This window comes from Strongylocentrotus purpuratus, unplaced genomic scaffold (assembly GCF_000002235.5).
Source record: "Strongylocentrotus purpuratus isolate Spur 01 unplaced genomic scaffold, Spur_5.0 spur5_scaffold_6, whole genome shotgun sequence".
NCBI lineage: Eukaryota > Metazoa > Echinodermata > Echinoidea > Camarodonta > Strongylocentrotidae > Strongylocentrotus > Strongylocentrotus purpuratus.
The window spans coordinates 46,891,735-46,911,444 of record NW_022145612.1 but is presented as its reverse complement, the minus strand read 5'-3'; the positions used below and the strand labels follow the sequence as shown (position 1 = coordinate 46,911,444).

The 19,710-nt window shown below is 38.5% G+C and overlaps 1 protein-coding gene across 2 annotated transcripts in view; it reads left to right on the top strand.

The window, feature by feature from the left end:
* LOC105439697 (ATP-binding cassette sub-family C member 9-like) overlaps positions 1-19,710 on the top strand; it is a 37,897-nt gene that overhangs the window by 5,932 nt on the left and 12,255 nt on the right. For both annotated transcript variants that reach the window (XM_031000188.1, XM_031000189.1), the window contains exons 2-19: positions 219-836; positions 2,379-2,621; positions 3,350-3,544; positions 5,311-5,469; positions 6,156-6,311; positions 7,087-7,221; positions 8,321-8,483; positions 9,221-9,261; positions 10,167-10,511; positions 10,986-11,064; positions 11,514-11,619; positions 12,542-12,640; positions 13,194-13,359; positions 14,194-14,331; positions 15,304-15,520; positions 16,500-16,711; positions 17,447-17,613; positions 18,187-18,256. In XM_031000188.1, coding sequence (XP_030856048.1) covers positions 252-836; positions 2,379-2,621; positions 3,350-3,544; positions 5,311-5,469; positions 6,156-6,311; positions 7,087-7,221; positions 8,321-8,483; positions 9,221-9,261; positions 10,167-10,511; positions 10,986-11,064; positions 11,514-11,619; positions 12,542-12,640; positions 13,194-13,359; positions 14,194-14,331; positions 15,304-15,520; positions 16,500-16,711; positions 17,447-17,613; positions 18,187-18,256 — 3,276 coding nt within the window. In that variant the 5' untranslated portion in view covers positions 219-251. The remainder of the gene's footprint in view (positions 1-218; positions 837-2,378; positions 2,622-3,349; positions 3,545-5,310; positions 5,470-6,155; positions 6,312-7,086; positions 7,222-8,320; positions 8,484-9,220; positions 9,262-10,166; positions 10,512-10,985; positions 11,065-11,513; positions 11,620-12,541; positions 12,641-13,193; positions 13,360-14,193; positions 14,332-15,303; positions 15,521-16,499; positions 16,712-17,446; positions 17,614-18,186; positions 18,257-19,710) is intronic.

Genomic DNA, 19,710 nt, shown 5'->3' with positions numbered 1-19,710 from the left:
GAGTATAATATTGTTTGTCAAACCGCGGTCGTTTGAGCATCGCTATAAACGTGTAAGTTGAACTTCTTGATAAAGTCCAAATAATTATTATGTTTAAAAGTTGGATAAAAACTGCAATGTGTCAAATCAAGTTTTATTCGGAATCTACTATGTATTTTTTTAAAATTTGTCATACTTTTAATTGACCAACGAGTTTTCTTCCTTTTCTTTGTGTCTAGCCGCCCTTACCTGAAGACCTTCCGGACGTTGCCATGGATTCTGCTTCATGGAATTGGTTCTGTGGGAGTAACGCCTCAACGTCGAATCAAGAATGTGTTGTAGACGCCATCATCTCAGTCCCACCCGTAACGTTTTCTGTGTTGGCCATCCTCACCATTATCATCACCCGATGTTGTTGCGTCAGAGAAAAAGCCACCCCGTACCTCCTCCGATATCCCGGGCATTCCATAAGATGGATAATGAGCCTAGCGTTTATCGCCGTGTCTCTCGCTGCAATCGGCGAAGGCATACTCAGCGAGGAATCTTTCCGAAAGGGGGGCGACCATCCCCACCCTTATCTGTACCTCAATGGTGCCTTCCTTCTACTCTCTGGAATCATATCCCTTTCATATTACCATTTCTTGGAGAAGAGACGGACAGAACACTTGTCGTGGTTACTTCTATTGTTCTGGTCGGTATCCATAGTAACCATGTCATATCGCCTGCATCATTTTCTCAACGACGATCTAATTGGCGATAGCGGAACGTACAAACTCGACATCTTTCGATATGATGTTACTATAGTGTTCTTGGTGATATACTGCATTTTATTCATTGTGGAATTCAACTTTGTTGTCGTAAGTATACTTTGATGACGACATTCAAGTCGTTTATTTTATTTGCATCTATTCTACAGAAAGGCACGAAGGGAAAACAATGACCTCAATCAATATAATTCAGCTTCTACATGTATTTATCGCATAACAATTTAAAACAAGTATCTCTGTTTCCTTAACAAAACTATTTCTGTTTGAAACGAAATTTACAAAAGAAGGTCGTCTGGGTATTTTTTATACGAGAATTTCCATTTGAACATCTGATGTACCTTTACTTAGCTGTCGCTGTCCACTAAAAATATGCTCTGGTTGAAGAAACGTGTTTCTACTACAGACATTCCCTAGCCCCACGTTTCATCAACGAAAATCGCAAAGGGACCCAAAAAGAAAATGAACAGTCAATATGCCTCTCGTGCCCCGACAGAAAAGGGATAATCCACATTCCCCCATCCCTCATTGAAAAAAGACTTCTGGCTATGCTATTCCAATGCGGAGTGTTTGCAAATGATATATTATTTGTGTAGGTTTTACATCAAGCTGTAAAAAAACCTGGCGCACACGAAACGATGTGACTACGATCTGATTTTGGAAATATTTGTGAAAGCATTTTATATGAACATTCAAACATGTAACTTGTTTTAATGACCCAGGATCTGAATAGTCATATGATTAATAACAATCTAAATTTCTAGGGATTTCATGCTTTTTTGGAGGGGGAAACCAAATCGGCTCATATTCGTACTGACGTCAGACCAGAATTATGTACAATTTGAAGCCGATTCGGATTTAATGTCGACTAGGTAAATGCATTAAATTTACGGTTGTTAATATTCTTTTCTTTATTAAGAACCTAAATCATGGCGGAAATGGTTATTTAGATTCCATATCTAATATAACCACCCTTTCATACGAAAATCTGATCGCAGGAGGGTCGCCTATTGTACGCCGGGCTTTAGCCAACAATGTTACATTATATTAATTATTATACAGTAGGCTTGCGGGTGCACCATGTGAGAGAGAGAGGGATGATTGAGGAGTCCTGAAAAGGACTCTCGGTAATCTTTCTTGAGGGTGTGTAGTCCTGAAAAGGACTGTTGGTGTAGTCTTGAAAAAGACTGTTGGTTATCTTTCTTAGCTTATAGTTGTAAGGAAAACTATGGCGCTTGGAGAGGATGGGTGGCGGGAGTGGCTCGACGTTTTGAACAGGTTGACTATCCGTTGTCAGGAGTGGAGAAATTATTAATATTAATTGTTGTTAACGTTATCAAAATATTTAACAATCAAGCTATTGCCCATTGCAAACGATGCGTCATTACTCAGCCATATGGGCAATTAGAGCATGCATCGTTAATCAATGCAGTGTTTGCGCTGTTCATGTCGCATTTACTTCGTGCACCATGTCACTCGACGTCAAAGACCGCTGACGCAGTCATTGACGTAACCCTCCGTCAGCAAATGGCGCCTCGTGTGCAGCGGGCATTACGTAATAACTGTCGTAATAACTCGATCTGTAAAAAGGATACACTTGCAACGTATGATTTCATCTATATTATATTCACTCAGAAAACGATATGTTGTTTCGAGTCATCCATTGACGCACTCCCTGCTGACTTGAGACAGCAGAAGATGAAGTATTTGTCCAAGCATTCGTCCTTTCTCTCTGAAGTGACGTTCTGGTGGGAGAATTGGCTTTTCAAGGCTGGTTACAAGAAGATCATCGAGGTCGAAGACCTCGGTAGCATTCCCGAGATTCACACGTCGACATACAACCATGAGAGGTTCAGGAAAGTCTTAGACAGAGAAAAGGTAAAGTTATTGGTTTTGAACCATTCTTGTTTCTCATTAAGTTAACACCCTTCTGGCTCAACGCAGACAATGTCATGTCTATGCATATGTTGTAACACCAATGGGAAACAGTATGTAATAATATTGTGCACAATAAAACTTGAATCTTGAATCTTCTGCACCAAATTGAAAAGTGAATATACATACAACATGAACAGCTTAGATAACTGCACGAAAGCGAAAAGGTAGAGATTGATCCTCCTTCAGAATGTTTAATGATATAAACGTGGAAAACAATAACTTCACGTATTCATCGCAGTTGTATTTATACGTAAAATGTTTCGGCCGGCATCATACAGTACTGGGATAGCAAATTTTGTTTCAATATGATATTTCACTTATATTTTTAAATCCTACATTGTATATAAAACGTCTACGAAATTGATAAGTAAGTTTAATAGTAGAATATCATTGGTCTATAGAGTTTGTTTACCAGTAGACATTCACAAAGTAAAGTTATCACGAACGTTTATTTTCAGCTTCACGTTGAGTAGTAACCTATCGTTAAAGAGAACATGGGGAAAATTTATTTGTGTTTGAGAGTCAACTACCGTAATAAATTATCACCGCCAACTTATAATGTCAATCTCACAACTATGAAAATTATCATGTGCATTTGATATTTCTAGTCATATATTTATGTTTATTTGTTAATTATCCTGTGTCCTAAAACAAAATCACGTATTCAGGAGAAATGCCGTCAGTCAGGTAAACAGCTCAACATCTTCAAGGTGATGTGTATTACATACGGCCCGACGATTGCTTTCGCTGGTCTCCTCAAGATCATTGGAGATCTATTGTCATTCATTGGACCTCTGTCCATCAGCGGAATTGTGAATTTTGTCACCAATACGTACTATTTACCTGAAGATGCTCAGCGTGAGGTAACTATATCCCAATCTGCTAAAAAGAGGAATATTTTAGAATGGGAGAACTGTTATGAGGCCTAAAAAAAAGATGTTGTATTGCCCTTTAGGTGCCAAAACATGGGTCGGTCGGTCGGAAATCTTTTTATTTTTTTAGTTTTTTTTCTTTCTCCCTCTTTTGGCTGATATTTTGAATGCTTTAATATTTGTTTTATTCATTAAACATTTTTTTCTAAAAAACGGTTAAAAATAAATAATAAAAAGTAACGCCTGATTATGATACTAACGTAATGAGTGTTGATTTAGATACTAATGTAGCAAATTAAACACATATGTTTCTTTTTAAAGACCATATCCGAACTGAAAAATGAAATGGATGAATTATATATCAACGGAAAGCTTATAAGCCATAAATGACAATAATATCAAGTATATGCCAATTTAGTGTCTGTCAGAGGAGTATCATACAGCTCTCTGAAAAATCTAAATCTAAAGCTTTGAAAATGAGAGTTGTCGACCTAAAAACTTGCTATCGACTTGATGACATCATTTGTGTGGAGTACGTATATTCACAATGACTTTGCATTAATTAAGCACGGTTCATCGCCTCAGCTATACAGAGTGAGTCAAAAAAAAGTTTACACCTAGAAAATTGCTAATTATTTAAAAAAATCATCGATGAACATTAAACTGTTATATGTCTTATGAACGAGTGTTTTATTCCAAATCATTTGGTAGCATTTTTGTGTGGTATGTGTTCACGCTTGGATGAACAGGAGACATTGTTTGCGAGAGTGCAAATATCAAATTGCGCCAAAGTTGCCTGTGTGATGTTTGCATAAAACAATTGGGATTTGGGTATTAATTCGGTCTTTGCAGATCCAAATAACACCTCTAAAATTAATCATGCCACACATATCAAATATCGAATATCAAATATCAACGAACATTTGTGCGCGTGTGTGTGGGTGTGTGTGACTTGGCCCTTTGCAAAAAAACATATGCAATGCATTTCATTTGATAAATTCAATCGATTCTCTCACTCCGCTAATCCCAACATAATACATACTGAAGGCATCACTTTGGCGCAAGTCGATTTTTGCACTCTCGCAAACAATGCCACCTGTTCATCCGAGCGTGAACACATACCACACAAAAATGGTACCAAATGATTGGGGATTAAACACTCTTTCATAAGATGTATAATAATTTTCTGTTCATAGATGATTTTACAAATAATTAGCAAATTTCTAGGTGTAAACTTTTTTTTGACTCACACGGTATAGACTAACCGATTGTGTCCACATGTTTATATGTCGTCACTGTAACTTCGGCAAATTTGACGCATTTTGACCCGTAATTTGAAGGGGTGCGGAAAATAACCTCTTAATTTGCTTTTGTACAGTAATGAAAGGGTAAATACTTTGTAATCCTTTATATTTGTATTCTACATTCATTCAGTTTTCCATTTATATCAAGTTGAATTTTCATCGGATACGATTTTCTATAAGAAATTTAAGATGGCTCTTCACAGTTCAATTTTTTTTTTCATTGTAAGAGAAATGGTGCATTTTGGGGAGCAATCTGTTAAGTTCTTACATTCAAACGTTATCGGTCGCTATCATTATCCATCAAGCTATTTTCCCCCTCTTTACCTAAATAGTATTTAGGAACATAATTGCATAGGTATATGCGCATTTAAAAAAAGATAACAGGACACGTACTTGTGATGGAAATGTTTCAAAGGATTCCGACATACTATCATTGTTATGACTTAATTTCAGATTGTTACTCCCCATTTGGTGACGCCTTCAGAGTTCTTTGCTAACGGTTACATTCTGGTAGCAGCCGTGTTGGTGTCGTCACTGATACGTCACACCTGCGATCAGTTCTACCAATACATTGTCTCAGTAGAAGGTCTACATGTTCGTTCGGCGATCCAGGTATAAGTTTAGTTTGGTTTTTTTAATTGAGGGGCGTTTGGGGCAGCGGGAGGGTCACTTCTGGGAGATGATTTTCAGACCAGATTTATATGCCGAAAATTGCCTAAAAGATATAAAGAGGGTCCTGGGAATGTTAAGATTTTGACGATGACTTTAGAAATTTGTTATCCATAACGAAAATGAGGCGGGTGTGCAGGGAGGGGGGGGGGGGGTGAGCAAATCGATAACAAAGTTGTGAATATGCCCCCTCCACAAAAAAGGGTAAGTTGAATTTAACCTAAGTTTACCTGAACCTCCCCCACATCGGCCACATCCAGTTAGAAATATTATTGACGATTTATTCGGATTAATGATATGATATTCACACTATGATTTACTCATTGAGCATAAAAGAATAGTGCATATACTGCAGCTCAAACGACTTAATCGAAATATTAGTTAAATTACTGCCACCCTTGATAATTGTATGATAGGTTTAAATTAATTTTGTTATGAATAATAGTTTTAGATGCCATAACAAATTTGAGATTATATATCTCGTGTAGTTTGATAGATACACACAAAGTGGATTTAATTAGGTCGGGCAAGTGACATCTCCATGATATACCTCGATCTCTAATTTTCTAACTTTTTGTTCCACCATGATCACCATCCATGGTCTCCCGCGTTCATTTTAACCTCGTCAGACGATGGTGTATTGGAAATCGATGAGGATGTCAACGTATGCGATGTCGGGTGGGATGATGACCATGGGTCAGATCACCAACCACATGTCCGTCGATGCCAACAATATCATGATGTTCTTCCAGTTATCAAACGAGATTTGGGCGGTACCTTTGAAGGTAGGATAACACATTTGCAAAACTCGCCTACTTTGATTCCGTCTCTTTCATTTCATTTGATTTGACTTAATGACGTACTGAAACCATTAGAGTTATGCTCGTTGCACACACGGCATAATTTTGATTATGTTGTTAGCTAAACTACACTATTCAAGTCTGTGAAGGAAAATACATGGAGTATATTTTCCAGAAATTCAACGCAACTGTGCACCGTTAAGTTCGTAGCATATTTGTTTTCTTTTGTATGATGTCTACGTCTTATGGTGCGTCAAAAACCGCACCAGAGTGACGCAGACGCGGTCCTGCGTCAGGTAAATCATGACGCCTCGGATGAAACGGATATAACGCTTTTTTTTCTCTCCACAAAATGACAGGGAGGCAGTTAATCACTTCCCTATCTTTCTTTGTCAGTGGTGTTACTGAGTCCTGGGCATTACCATAGTTACCCGGTAGGATGCGACCGTCATTGTTGGTTAAACAGTTTTTGAGCGTCAAGTAACGCCTGGCTGGAATGTTCCCCAGGGAGTGGAGTTTGTGCACACAGTTTGTGCGGGCAAGCACTGAATCCAATGACGGTGGTAATAGTATAGCTGTAAAGCGCTTAGAGACGCCCGAGATGTATTAAGCGCTATATAAAAGCTGCATAGTATTATTATTATCATTTAGATCTTTTTTGCGATAACAACAATTTCTTGGAAATAGTGCTTTTATTTTGTTGATTGAGTGAAGTAGATATTTTCAGTATGTCTTTCTTTTTACTCAATTCCCTTTTCAGATTATCATCACTCTGGTTCTTCTTTATCGTCAGATGGGCTACCCTGCTCTCATCGCATCAAGTCTCTTCTTTCTCTTGATTCCAATCCAGATAATGATTGGTGTCACAGTTGCTGGAATCATTAAGAAAGTTCTGGTATGGGATAATAAAATGCTTTCTCATCTCGTTGTTCGATAATAATGCAATGATGATTAAGATGAAGAGGGTCATTACAATTATGAGTATCATTTATCCCGAGTAGCCTAATTAGTAATAATATCTTTCTGTAATCTGATTCTTCTCTTTCCTTCATTGAAAGATTTCCCCAATCATGTTTTTAACAAAAGAAACTCAATAAGTTCGTTCTAATGAATATCGGTTAAAACATAGTTACATAACTATATGTCCATTTATATAGTAATTCAATATTACTTTTAAGCCACTTCAGAGATGCTATCTGCGCATAGGCAGATAAAAGTCATTCGTACAAAACTATTTAAAAAATTATTCATTTATGCACTGGCGGTACATTTTATGATACACAGGTGGAAGATTTTTTTAAAGAGAGCAAACATAGTATTCGTGAACCACCTCCATCTCTTTGGCAGTGATCATTCTAAAATGCACAAAGTGGGACGTCTTCATGTGTAAACGGATTTTAGGACACCTATCCCCTGGACATCCACCCCCGGAATAACCATCCCCAGTCAACTACCCCCTATAGGGCAACCGCCCTCTAGGACGACTACCCCAGGGACAACTACCCCCAGACAACTACTCGCCAGACACTAGGACAACTACCCCCGGACAACTATCCTAGAGGGTAGTTGTCCGGGGGTAGTTGTCCCGGGGAGTAATCGTCCTAGAGGGTGGTTGCCCTAGGGGGTAGTTGTCCTAGGGGGTAGTTGTCCTAGGGGGTAGTGACTGGGGATGGTTATCAGGTGGTGGATGTCCAGGGGGTAGGTGTCCGGATACAGTGTAAAAGATGGATAAGTGCTATCTCTTAAGTGACTTATTGCGGTTAATAAATATTCAGAACCCACTCAACTGCAAGGAAAGGTTTCAGCGTAATCTTAAAAGAAAATCAATATAGATTTCACTTGTGCATCTCGCATATCCTTTTTTTTTGCATATATAATGAACAACTTAAAGCACGATTTCGAACCATCTGGGAAACTTACCAGAATAACAGAATAGAAAGTAATTTTAGTCAAAGGTATCATCACTTGTGTGTTTATTCTTTCTCTGTCATTAGCAATGTGCTGACAAAAGAATGAAACTATCAAACGAGCTGCTACAGGGTATTAAGCTTCTGAAAATCTACGGTTGGGAGAAGTTATTTTATGGTCTCATCAAACAAGCAAGAGAGAAAGAGCTCGCACAGATCTTCAAGATGTACATCGTTATTACAGTCGATTGTAAGTTTTCTCACATTAACTGTTTTACATCATTCTAATCTTAGAAACGACTTACATGAAGGTGATTTCCATCCAAATAATATACTAATAATAATAGTTCGTTCTTTTATAGCGCATTTCAGGACCGAAGGCCCTCTCAAAGCGCTTTACAATGTACAATGTACGTTTACATAATAATTACTCGAAGCATTCATAAAAAGGGTGAGTTTTCAGCGCTCTCTTAAAAACGTCAACATCAATCATGGAGCGTAGCGACACTGGGAGAGCGTTCCAAAGTTTTGGTCCACCACATGCAAATGCCCTGTCACCATAGGTTTTTGTGGCTCCATGATTGAGGGTGAGAAGGTGTTGAGAAGATGACCGCAAACGCCTTGGTGGGATGTACGGTGTGAGCAAAACTGAGATGTACTCTGGACACATGCCATGGAGAGCTTTGAAAACGATTAGAATCACCTTGTAGCGGATCCGTAGCTGAATGGGCAACCAGTGTAGATCTCTCAAGATATTAGATTTGATCGTGTCTTAATGTTATAATAAACCATTGTTTTAATGTTATAATTGTTGTCAACTTTTTTTCCTCCCGATACGGTATTCATTTATAAAAGGGATTTAGTGTCAATAACAAACGATTTTCGAGTAGAAAAATATAGATAATTTTGATGTGTACAGTATTTTGATGCTTTTATTATTTTAAACAAAGTTGATTCTCAAAATGCATTTTTTTTTTTGTTCTCCAGTTGTTATCAACTCCGGGGTCCCCGTTATCGTCGCGCTGGTGGTGAGTCAAATGTTGTCTACTCGCTTATCAAATGACATGTTACCATTATTAGCATAGCATTCGATCAAGCTGTCATCTCTTGTAGTTTCCACCCTGGGGCTAATTCAATGCTTCTACATAGTTTGATACGAGTTCCATTTCTGTAGCTATATACTCAAGAGGACATAGATAACCTTTTACTTTGATTCTCTTTATTTCTTTGTATTTGACGACAACATTATACGCCAGCCACCAAGACTCCTCACCGATCGAGAGCCGACGAATTGTTATCCTTTGGGGGTAATACTTTGTTCGGTCTGTTATTCTTTTGTTTTCTGTCTGTCCAGTGTGACTATGGCTAGTGGATTAATAAGGATCCTGTCTAATTATCTTCAGATGCGTACTGTGTGTCGATGTGTACCTACTATTCTTTTAATGATGAATATACCCTTTTACCGCATGACACGAACATTTGGTTCTCTTCTGGACCTCTGGCAGTTGATTCCCTTGAGATGAGAATGGATAAGCACTGGTGGTCTGAACGATTTGATTTAATTTAATATAATCAAACCGCCTCTATGCAAATTACATTAAAGCCCATCTGCACTAGGTGAGCCAGGGGGGGATAAGACATCCCTGCATGGTCACTGACAGGTGGTTATCTCATCAAATCAGCTCTCAATTAACATAAGAACCGTGGGGACCAACGGTCACCGCTTAGGCATTGTTTGCTATTATAGAGGGCGCAAGTAGCTATAAGTAGTGCAGTGGGGCTTTAAGACATTGATTCCCCCAAAAGCTATTATGATCAATCTCTCCTCGCATCAAGATGACGATGATGATGATGATGATGATGCTACATGTCAACTGCTAATGTGGCTTATGTCAGATTTGTTTATATCTACCTAATCCCTTTCTTCTTCCAGGCCTTCGGAACGTACACCAGCATCACTGGGAAACCATTGACCCCCGACATCGCCTTCACAACCCTCTCACTATCCAACCAGATCGTTGTTCCCCTCTTCATTCTCCCGTTAGTCATCAATCTCTTCGTCAACTGCCTCGTCAGCTGCGGACGTCTCAAGACCTACTTCCTCGCTCCGGAGATCGAGGGCGACGGCGATGACGATGGAAAAGATTTTGAGACCACCATTCCGAACTCTGACCGGGCACCGCTCCTAGCCAGCACCACATCCTATGGATCTGTGTACTCCAGAGGCAGCATGATTACTTCAGTCTATGAAGAACTTCCTAATGACGTAGCTATCAGGGTAACATATTCGAACGTCTCACTATATTTGTAGGGATGTATCCATGGTTTTGTAAAGAAGAGGGGGGGGGGGGGCGCGGAAGACTTCTGACAAAACATAATTGTAGTGAAATTTCGGGTGCCTTTTTTGGTTTATTGTTTGAAAAGGCAGCTCGAAACCACAATTATTGGCATAGTTTTCTTTAGTGAATTCAAAGTGTGCGCGATTGGGTTTTAAAAGAAGGGGGGGGGGGGGTCAGGGATAGTGCCCTCTTAATCCGTCACTGTTAAATGCTTCTTGTTCCTCCAGTGAGTATGCCTCGATCTGTCACTTCGTGCATTTTATTGGGAAAGAGTATTCCTGCTCAATAGTTTGAATCAAAAGCAATTATTATTTTTACATTTGTTATATTGGTAAAATAATTTGATTTGAATCATTAGATCACCATGATGATAATTAGGTTATCGAGGATGTCGTTATTTTCCTTTAATGCAGGTAACGGATGGTAATTTTACATGGGACCCCATCGCCTCAACCCCTATCCTGCACGATATAAACGTCGATATTCCGATTGGTAATTTGATTCTTATATCTCAGTATTTGTATTGATGAATGATTTGCATGCTGCTCGCGATTCCTTGCTTGTCATTCTTATATTCATTTCTTGAACCCCCGTTACTCTATTCCCGGTGGTGATCTTTTATAAGGCGTATTCATCAGTTGCTCAAGTTTCCTCGTTTCTTAGATATTCGTGTTCTTTATCATTACCATCCCTCAGCCCCAAAGTGTCCACACTGTTTACTTCCTTTTCCTTGTAACTCTACCAGCAGAACTCTTGTTTTCCCTTTCTCACTTTCTTCTGTTGGTCATACCTCAAATCTTCTTTTCTAAAATGTGTACCTTTAAAGTCATTCCCGTGGTTATATATCTACATTTTATTTTTAATGAATAGATTTAATATTTGGCTGTCATGTGTTTTTTGTGTGTTTATTTTCATTTCATCAACAATATCCATCATGACAGGTAAGCTTACAGTGATAGTCGGAACTGTTGGAAGCGGGAAATCATCTCTCCTGCAGGCGATAATGGGGGAAATGACCACACTTTCCGGAAACGTACAACTCAATAGGTAATATAGTTCATGGAATTCTGGATTATGAGATGGGGAAAGGGGGGTGGTGGGGGTCCCTAAATTGCTCGGAGAGGGGGGGGGGGGTCAAGAGTCAATAAAATTCTAAGATAAGGAAAACATGGTTTCAGAAGGCCATGATTGGCCCGGGATTGGCCCATCTAGAAACACAAACCATTGTTGCCAAATGTTAATTACGGCCAGGCGCGTACACAGGGGGGAGGGGGGGGGGTTAACCCCCCCGTTTGGTAATTTTTTGTGTGTAAACCCCCCCTAAATTTCTCTAAACCCCCCCCCCCCCCTTTTGGTTTTTTTTTTTTTTTTTTTTTTTTTTTTTTTTTTATTAAAAAAAAAAAAAAAAAAAAAAATATATATTCCCATGGTTGACCTAAAAAAGCTGACCTTACCCCCCCAACGGAGCAAAATGTCAAATTTTCAAATTTCGAGACCCCCCCCCCCCCCCAAAAAAAAAAAAAAAAAATGTGTCCCTCCCTCTTACCCTCTTCAAAATTTCCCTCTTCAAATTTCGAGACCCCCCCCCAAAAAAAAAAAAAAATGTGTCCCTCCCTCTTACCCCCCCCCCCTCCCCCCCCCCGCTTATTCAGCGGTCGGCTGAGTCGTTGCGATTTTTTTTTGGACCAAAAAAAAAAAAAAAAAAAATGACCTCTCACCCCCCCCCCCCCCCCCCCCCCCCCCCCCCCCGCTTATTCAGCGGCTGGCCGAGTCGTTGCGAAATTTTCGGCCCGATTTATGAATGTTAAACCCCCCCCCCCCCCTTGAAAAAATCCTGCGTACGCGCCTGATTACGGCAACAAGGTTGTTGAAAGGGAAAAAGTAAAATGACTACATGGAAGTTATATTAAAACACTACAGACGCAAGCTGCAATCAGATACTATGATACAAATTATTTTGTCCCAACAGAACACACAACGATATTGCCTTCGCCGCTCAGAAAGCATGGCTGGTGAACTCGTCATTGAAGGACAACGTCTTGTTCGGAGAAAAGCTCAGGGATTCCAAGTGAGTTTACCAAAACTAAAAATCCGAATACAATTTTGTATAATTTTGTTCCTTTTTTATTTTGTTGTCGTTTTTAAAACAATTTATCCTCTCGGTTATTGACGTAATCTTCTAATAGCCCGCAGATTACCTATGGATATTCGTCTGAAATACTGATAGGTCTTAACTATTAGATATCTGCGTCTCTCTGTCATTTCTCTCTCCTTTCTCTCTGTACTCTCTTTGAATAATCATAATAAGTTTCCATCTCCTGTGAGATAAAACATCAAAAATCATAAAAGGAAGAAATAAAGAGAGCATAGGTTAATTACATGCATTTTTTCCTAATTCCTAGAGAATATGATTGTGTCATCTCCTTCATCATTGAGATACAAAATAATATTATGTAGTTCTTGTTTTGCGGTAGGTCTGTTTGTGTTAACATGCCAGGTCAAAGTTTTTTTCGCGGAGGCAGAGAGAATATAATTTGAAAAATAATCATCCTAAAATCTTTTAAAGAAAAAAAAAATATTGATGAATTGTTCCCTTCACTGAATTTCCCATCCGACCTCAGATATCGTAAAGTGATTGGAGCATGCGCCCTGAACCCCGATATTGACATGTTACCAGCTGGCGACCAGACGGAGATCGGTGAGAAGGGTATCAACTTGAGCGGTGGGCAGAAACAGCGAGTCAGTGTGGCAAGAGCGCTATACTCTGGTCGAAACATTGTCATTCTGGTAATTGTTATGAATCGTATTAAAGCCCCTCTAAAATGTTGGGAGCCCCAAAATTTGCCAAAATCTTGATGGCAAAATTGCACTTAAATTGTATCATAATGTGAAAGAGGACGTCATTTAATACTTCTGCAAAGATTCCCCCCCCCCCCAAAAAAAAATGTGTTTGAAGAAAAATATTGATAAAAGAATACATCATTTGGGTTTTCTGTTGTAAGCAGAAAACCTAAATTTGTTATTCTTTCATCAATATTCGACCTCAAATACATATTTTCTTTGAAAATTCTCGCTGAAATGTGTCTTAAATGACATGCTCTTTCACATTATGATACAATTTAAGTAAAATTTTGCCATCACATTGTTATGGCTCCCAACACTTTATAGGGGCTTTCGTGTCCGGGATTCGTATCTAAATTGAATCTAAATTAAAAGTAATATTTAATGCTTCAGATTCAGATATCAATGGAAATGATTAACGTTATTATCATTATTATACTTAAGTTATCTGTGAAAGGGAAAAACATTGACCGGTTAAAGTTTAGGATCGAGTGGTACATCTCTTATGACTTTAATCAAATTTAGCCAGATTATTATTGTATTTTAAACAGCAAGTAAAGATTATTACGTATCGTTGTGTTAAGAAAAGAAACATTTCTCCACATTATAGCTAGTTTTGTTTAACTCGTCGATAGGATTCTACATAGACAGAGATAATTTTTTTTAAACCTATGTCACTGAAGATCTAGATACTGTTTTCATTTCCTGCCTGATACATGATTGGGAGCCAGTCATAAAACAAATCGATTTTTAAGATTGATTGATTGTTGTGTTTCTCAGGACGACCCACTTTCTGCCCTGGATGTTCATGTAGGAGCGCATCTCTTTGAGCATGGCATCTCTAAGATCCTGAGGAAACATAACCAGACTGTGATTTTAGTAACTCATCAGCTCCAGTATCTACCAGAGGCAGATCAGGTTGGTATAGAAATATGTACTGACGTCTTGGTCATGAGAGGCTCTATTAAAAATAATATACCGCGCGCGTATGAAGTTTCTAGGCTTCTGATTGGTCAAAACAGCAGTCATGAAATTCGCTATTGACTTCTGGGCAATATTGCGAAAACTTATTGACCGGGCATAGTTCTATACTTATACGATATCGTAGTAAGACACGCGCAATGCTCTTAGACCGGTAAGTTCCCATGACTCTTAACAAATATATACACTTTGACAGGCATATTTTATCAAAATATCTTTTTTTTTTTTAATTAAAAAAAAAAAAATTGTTATAATTTATTTATTTATTTATTTATTTATTTATTTATTATTATTATTATTATTTTTTTTTTTTTGGGGGGGGGGTGCGAAATATAATATACAAATATTGACTGCTCATGAGGATGATGGTGGGAATTATCACTCCCAAGGTGGTGTTCATACCGGCTCTTCCATCACCCCCAGGCGCATCTCTTTATGTGGCTATTTACATCACCTACTGCTACTGCTAAGCTTTTTAAAGTTATTTTATATAATAGCCCTACCATGCCCTTTTAAAATTGCCTATGTATGTTAGTTCACGTAATGATATGTTTCAACATGTTTCTTTTATAATAAACAGGTTTTTGAAAAAATCTTTCCAATACGCTTGTAATCACGATATTCTGAGAACCTGTTAATGGATTACAATTGACCTTGAATTTGACAAATTTCTTCTGTTTTGGTTTGTAAAATTGCTCTATGACGGAGGCATCATTTTCGACTGCGCGCAGTCGAAGTTCCATCTAGTTAGAAGATGATTTGAAATGCCCAAACATGCTCATGTACATGTATGATAATTAGAACGATGAGAGAGTTTTATATTGCACTACTTATCGGGTATGGGTGATGAGGCAAACGTGAGGGTTCTCTACATCATGTAAACTCACTATGACATGTCTCCCGTGACAGATCATAGTCATGAAGGACGGTCGGATCGTAACCATCGGCTCACCAGAAGATGTGGCCATCACCGATCCCTCCCTGTGTTCGGAGTGGCAAAAAGCTGTAACCATCTTCAGCGAGTCAGAGGCTGAGTCTGAGGCCGAGTCAGAAGGATTATTGGACGAGAGGAAGGCACTCAGACGTCAGGTAGCCCGTTCGATATCGGGAGGCCATGCGGATAAGTGTAAGATAAATTAGTTTTATTATTATCATTATCATCATCATCATCATCATCATCATCATCATCATCATCATCATCCATCATCATCATCATCATCTTCATCATCATCATCATCATCATCATCATCATCATAATCAACAATATCATCATCATCATCATCATCATCATCATCATCATAATCAACAATATCATCATCTTTATTATCATCATCATCATCATCATCATCATCATCATCCATCATCATCATCATCATCATCATCATCATCATCCATCATCCATCATCATCATCATCATCATCTTCATCATCATCATCATCATCATCATCAATTCATCATCATCATCATCATCATCATCATCATCATCGATCATCATCAGCATCATCATCATCATCATCATCATCATCATCATCATCATCATCATCATCATCATCATCATCATCATCATCATCATCATCATCAATTTTTTTTTTTTTTTTTTTTTTTTTTTTGGGGGGGGGGGGGGGTTGTTTATCATGCTGAAATTTTGCGTTGTAGAGGCACAATAGAAACATGATAATCGTAAGATTGGTGCAGTATATTATGATAACACAATGATGACCGTGTTACATGGAGATGAATATAACCAAACTCTCCAAAGTATATAGTGTGATTACTTGTTGAACGAAGAATTCAATGGTAATGCGTTACTTAAAGGGGATCTATCATGTAATATATAATTTTCATATTGTTAGAAAACATAAAACCACAAAACAATTCGTTCGAAGAATATCAAGGTGTACATTGTCTAAATAGGAAAATCCTTGTTTAGCCAACTGATTGTCTCATCAGTGAGCTCTCGAAGTCCAGAAGCACCGTGAGGGGATTTGTAGATAGGACAAGGTTAAGGATTAAAGAGCAAGAGCGCAAAGATTTTGATGAATATTTTGATCCGTCTATGTATTACGTTTATCATAATGCTTTGTATACATCTCCATCCAAAACAGGTCCTGAAGAAAATGAAAAGGGGCGTCTGATAGCAAAGGAGGAGAAGGAGAAGGGCTCCGTTTCGTATGGGATGTATCTCCATTACTTCAAGGCTATGGGATACGGTCTGGCACTCTTTGTTTTATTCACCGTGGTGACGAGATCAGCCATTCAGATTTCAACACACTTCTGGCTTTCTTCCTGGTCTCAATATGACCTCAACTCGACAGGGGTAAGTGGAAGGCGACACCTTAAAAAATGTAGCAAAAGACTTCGTCTGAGATTTGGTCGTATAAATCCAAACTTGTTTGTATATTCTGGCAAGATATCTTGACATGGGAGTGATATGCTTATATCCGGGGCTTATAAGTCTTTAGATATATTATTACCTAAAAGCTTACAAATCTACCATCCTAAAAAAAAACATGATTGCAACTACTTTAGCAAAATCAACGAAGGCAATCTCCATGTGCGAACATGACTATGACGTATTACGTAATTCGAACACATTTTTTGATGAGAAATAAAATTGGGTATTGAAATTTTCTCTTGAGTCGATTTTTCGAAAATAATAGCGATTGTGTTAACAATATTCTAGCATTCAGATAATCCGACAGAAGACATACAACATTTCACCGGGATTTTCCCACTTTCCTTGATGAATCTCCGTAATTGCTATTTACGACCCCCCCCCCGTACTCTTTGAACAGATTAGGCTATCGTGTTTTTAATCTGGAAGATATACCTCGATAATGAAGATCCAAAAGTCACGCTTAACAGAAAGTGTCGAAGTTATCAACATTTCCGAATTCCGATCGGATTAATATGGGGCGCATATTCTTTGTCAGGTCAACGCACAAGGGTTGGATATGATCAGTATATCACTGACACCGCGTACAACATCTTGCACAGAATTTCCCGCCATTCATTAAAACATTTCTGGTATAATGTGTGTCTTTTCAACCAGAATGCAATCGACAAGTCATCATATTGGATCGGTGGTTATGCTGGTCTTTCTCTCAGTACGATGTTTTTCACTTCGGTCTCTATATTCTTCATTGCCTACGGAGCCTTGCAAGCCTCAAGGAACCTCCACTATGCTCTACTTGATAACATCATCCACTTACCAATGAGGTAAGAATGTCATTCACTACAAGGCCCGTTGCACACCGGGGGGGGGGGGGGGGGGGTGTTTCACAAAGATCCTAAGTTGAACTTAAAAATGATGGAAAGCCGTTAGCATCTTTGAAAATACTTTGTAAAACTTATTTTAAAAGGCATAAAATGCTAATTCAATCATTCATATTTTCTATTATCAAGAAGATTTCATGTTCTTGATGTGGAATTAATGAAAAGTCTTGCTTTTGAATATATTTATTTTAAGGCTACAAATGGCTCTTCATAATTTTTAAGTCGGACTTAAAGTTAATCCCGACGAGCCTCACCGGCTGGCTGAGTCGCCGCTAAATATTTCCACGAATCATGGAATTGGCCACCCTTCCATCTTGCCGCCGGCTGGATCCCCCATGGCTCGATCCATACTATGTCTTCCTGCTTACCAGATTATAGTAATAATGTCTTTTATATACCTAACTTAAGAAATTCAGCCATCTGATTGGTCGAAATTGGAGTAGTAATTTTATCTCTAAAGTATTATATACATTGCGACTGTTGTGAAACAATGTTTCTCTCTGTATTCATGCGAAGGTTCTTCGGTACAACGCCCATCGGCAGAATTCTCAACCGTTTCTCAAGTGATACCCAACTTATTGATCAGGTAATTATTTCTTGATTTGTATGTTCCAATATTTGTAATTAGTCACGTACGCCGTTTGTCCCCGTATAGATATTGTCATTCACAAATTAATGAATTCAAGTTGGCAATGATTTTGTATGGAACCCTTAATCGGTGATTCAATAAAATATGAGAGTTTGCTAGAACTGCTCCACACCAAGGTTAGGGAATCTGATGATGATGTAGTGGTTAATATTAACGATGTTCGAATTTTGTTCGCTAGGGCTAAAGCTGGTAAAGCTACTGGCCAAGATGGGATTTCAAACAAACTTCTAAAAGCTTGCAGCCAGCAACTTGCTGAGGTTTTTACAGCTATTTTCCAAACATGTTTAGATACTGGTGACATCCCACAATTATGGAAATCTTCTATCATAACTCCTGTTCCTAAAGTAACAAAACCGGTAGAGCTAAATCACTACCGTCCTGTAGCAATTACGTCTAATGTAATGAAGTGCTTTGAGAACATTCTTGCTAAATCTCTGAGACGTCAGACAGGTCTCTTTGACCCTACTCAATATGCCTATCAAACCAATAGGAGTGTTGAAGATGCTGTGTTGGTCTTCTTACATAAGATATACCAACACCTTGAAATCCCGAAGGCTTTTGTCATGTGTTTTTATTGATTTTAGTAGTGCTTTCAACACCATTATCCCACATAAATTGGCTGCCTCTCTATCAAATTTTGATGTCTCCCCTAAATTGGTTAGGATCATCCTTAATTTTCTTGTAAATAGGCCACAGCGTGTTAGGTGTAATGGAGTTTCCTCTCGTGATACTTGTGTAAGTATATGAGCTCCACAGGGTTGTGTGCTTTTTCCCCTCCTTTTCTCTGTTTACACCAGTGGAAGCACTTCTCTCTTCTCTAACTGCTCTGTCGTAAAATACGCTGATGACACAGCTATATGCGGCTTTCTAAAGCATGGGCCTGAGAACTATTTCCAAGAAGTACAGAGTTTTGTAGAATGGTGTGATCAATCAAATCTAATCCTCAATGTACAAAAGACAAAGGAAATAATTTTTGATTTTCGTCGCTCTTCACATTCTCATGAGCCTATTACTATCCATGGACATCCCATAGAACAGGTCCCAGAATACAATTCCAAGAAGTACAGAGTTTTGTAGAATGGTGTGATCAATCAAATCTAATCCTCAATGTACAAAAGACAAAGGAAATAATTTTTGATTTTCGTCGCTCTTCACATTCTCATGAGCCTATTACTATCCATGGACATCCCATAGAACAGGTCCCAGAATACAAATATCTAGGGACAATCATCGACAAGAAACTGAATTGGAATCCAAATTCACAAGTTCTCGCAGGAAAGGCTAATCAACGGTTGTATTTCCTAAGGAAATTAAGGGAATTCCGAGTTGACAATACCATCCTGGTACTATTCTACCAAAGTTTGTTACAAAGTATCCTTACTTTCAGTCTC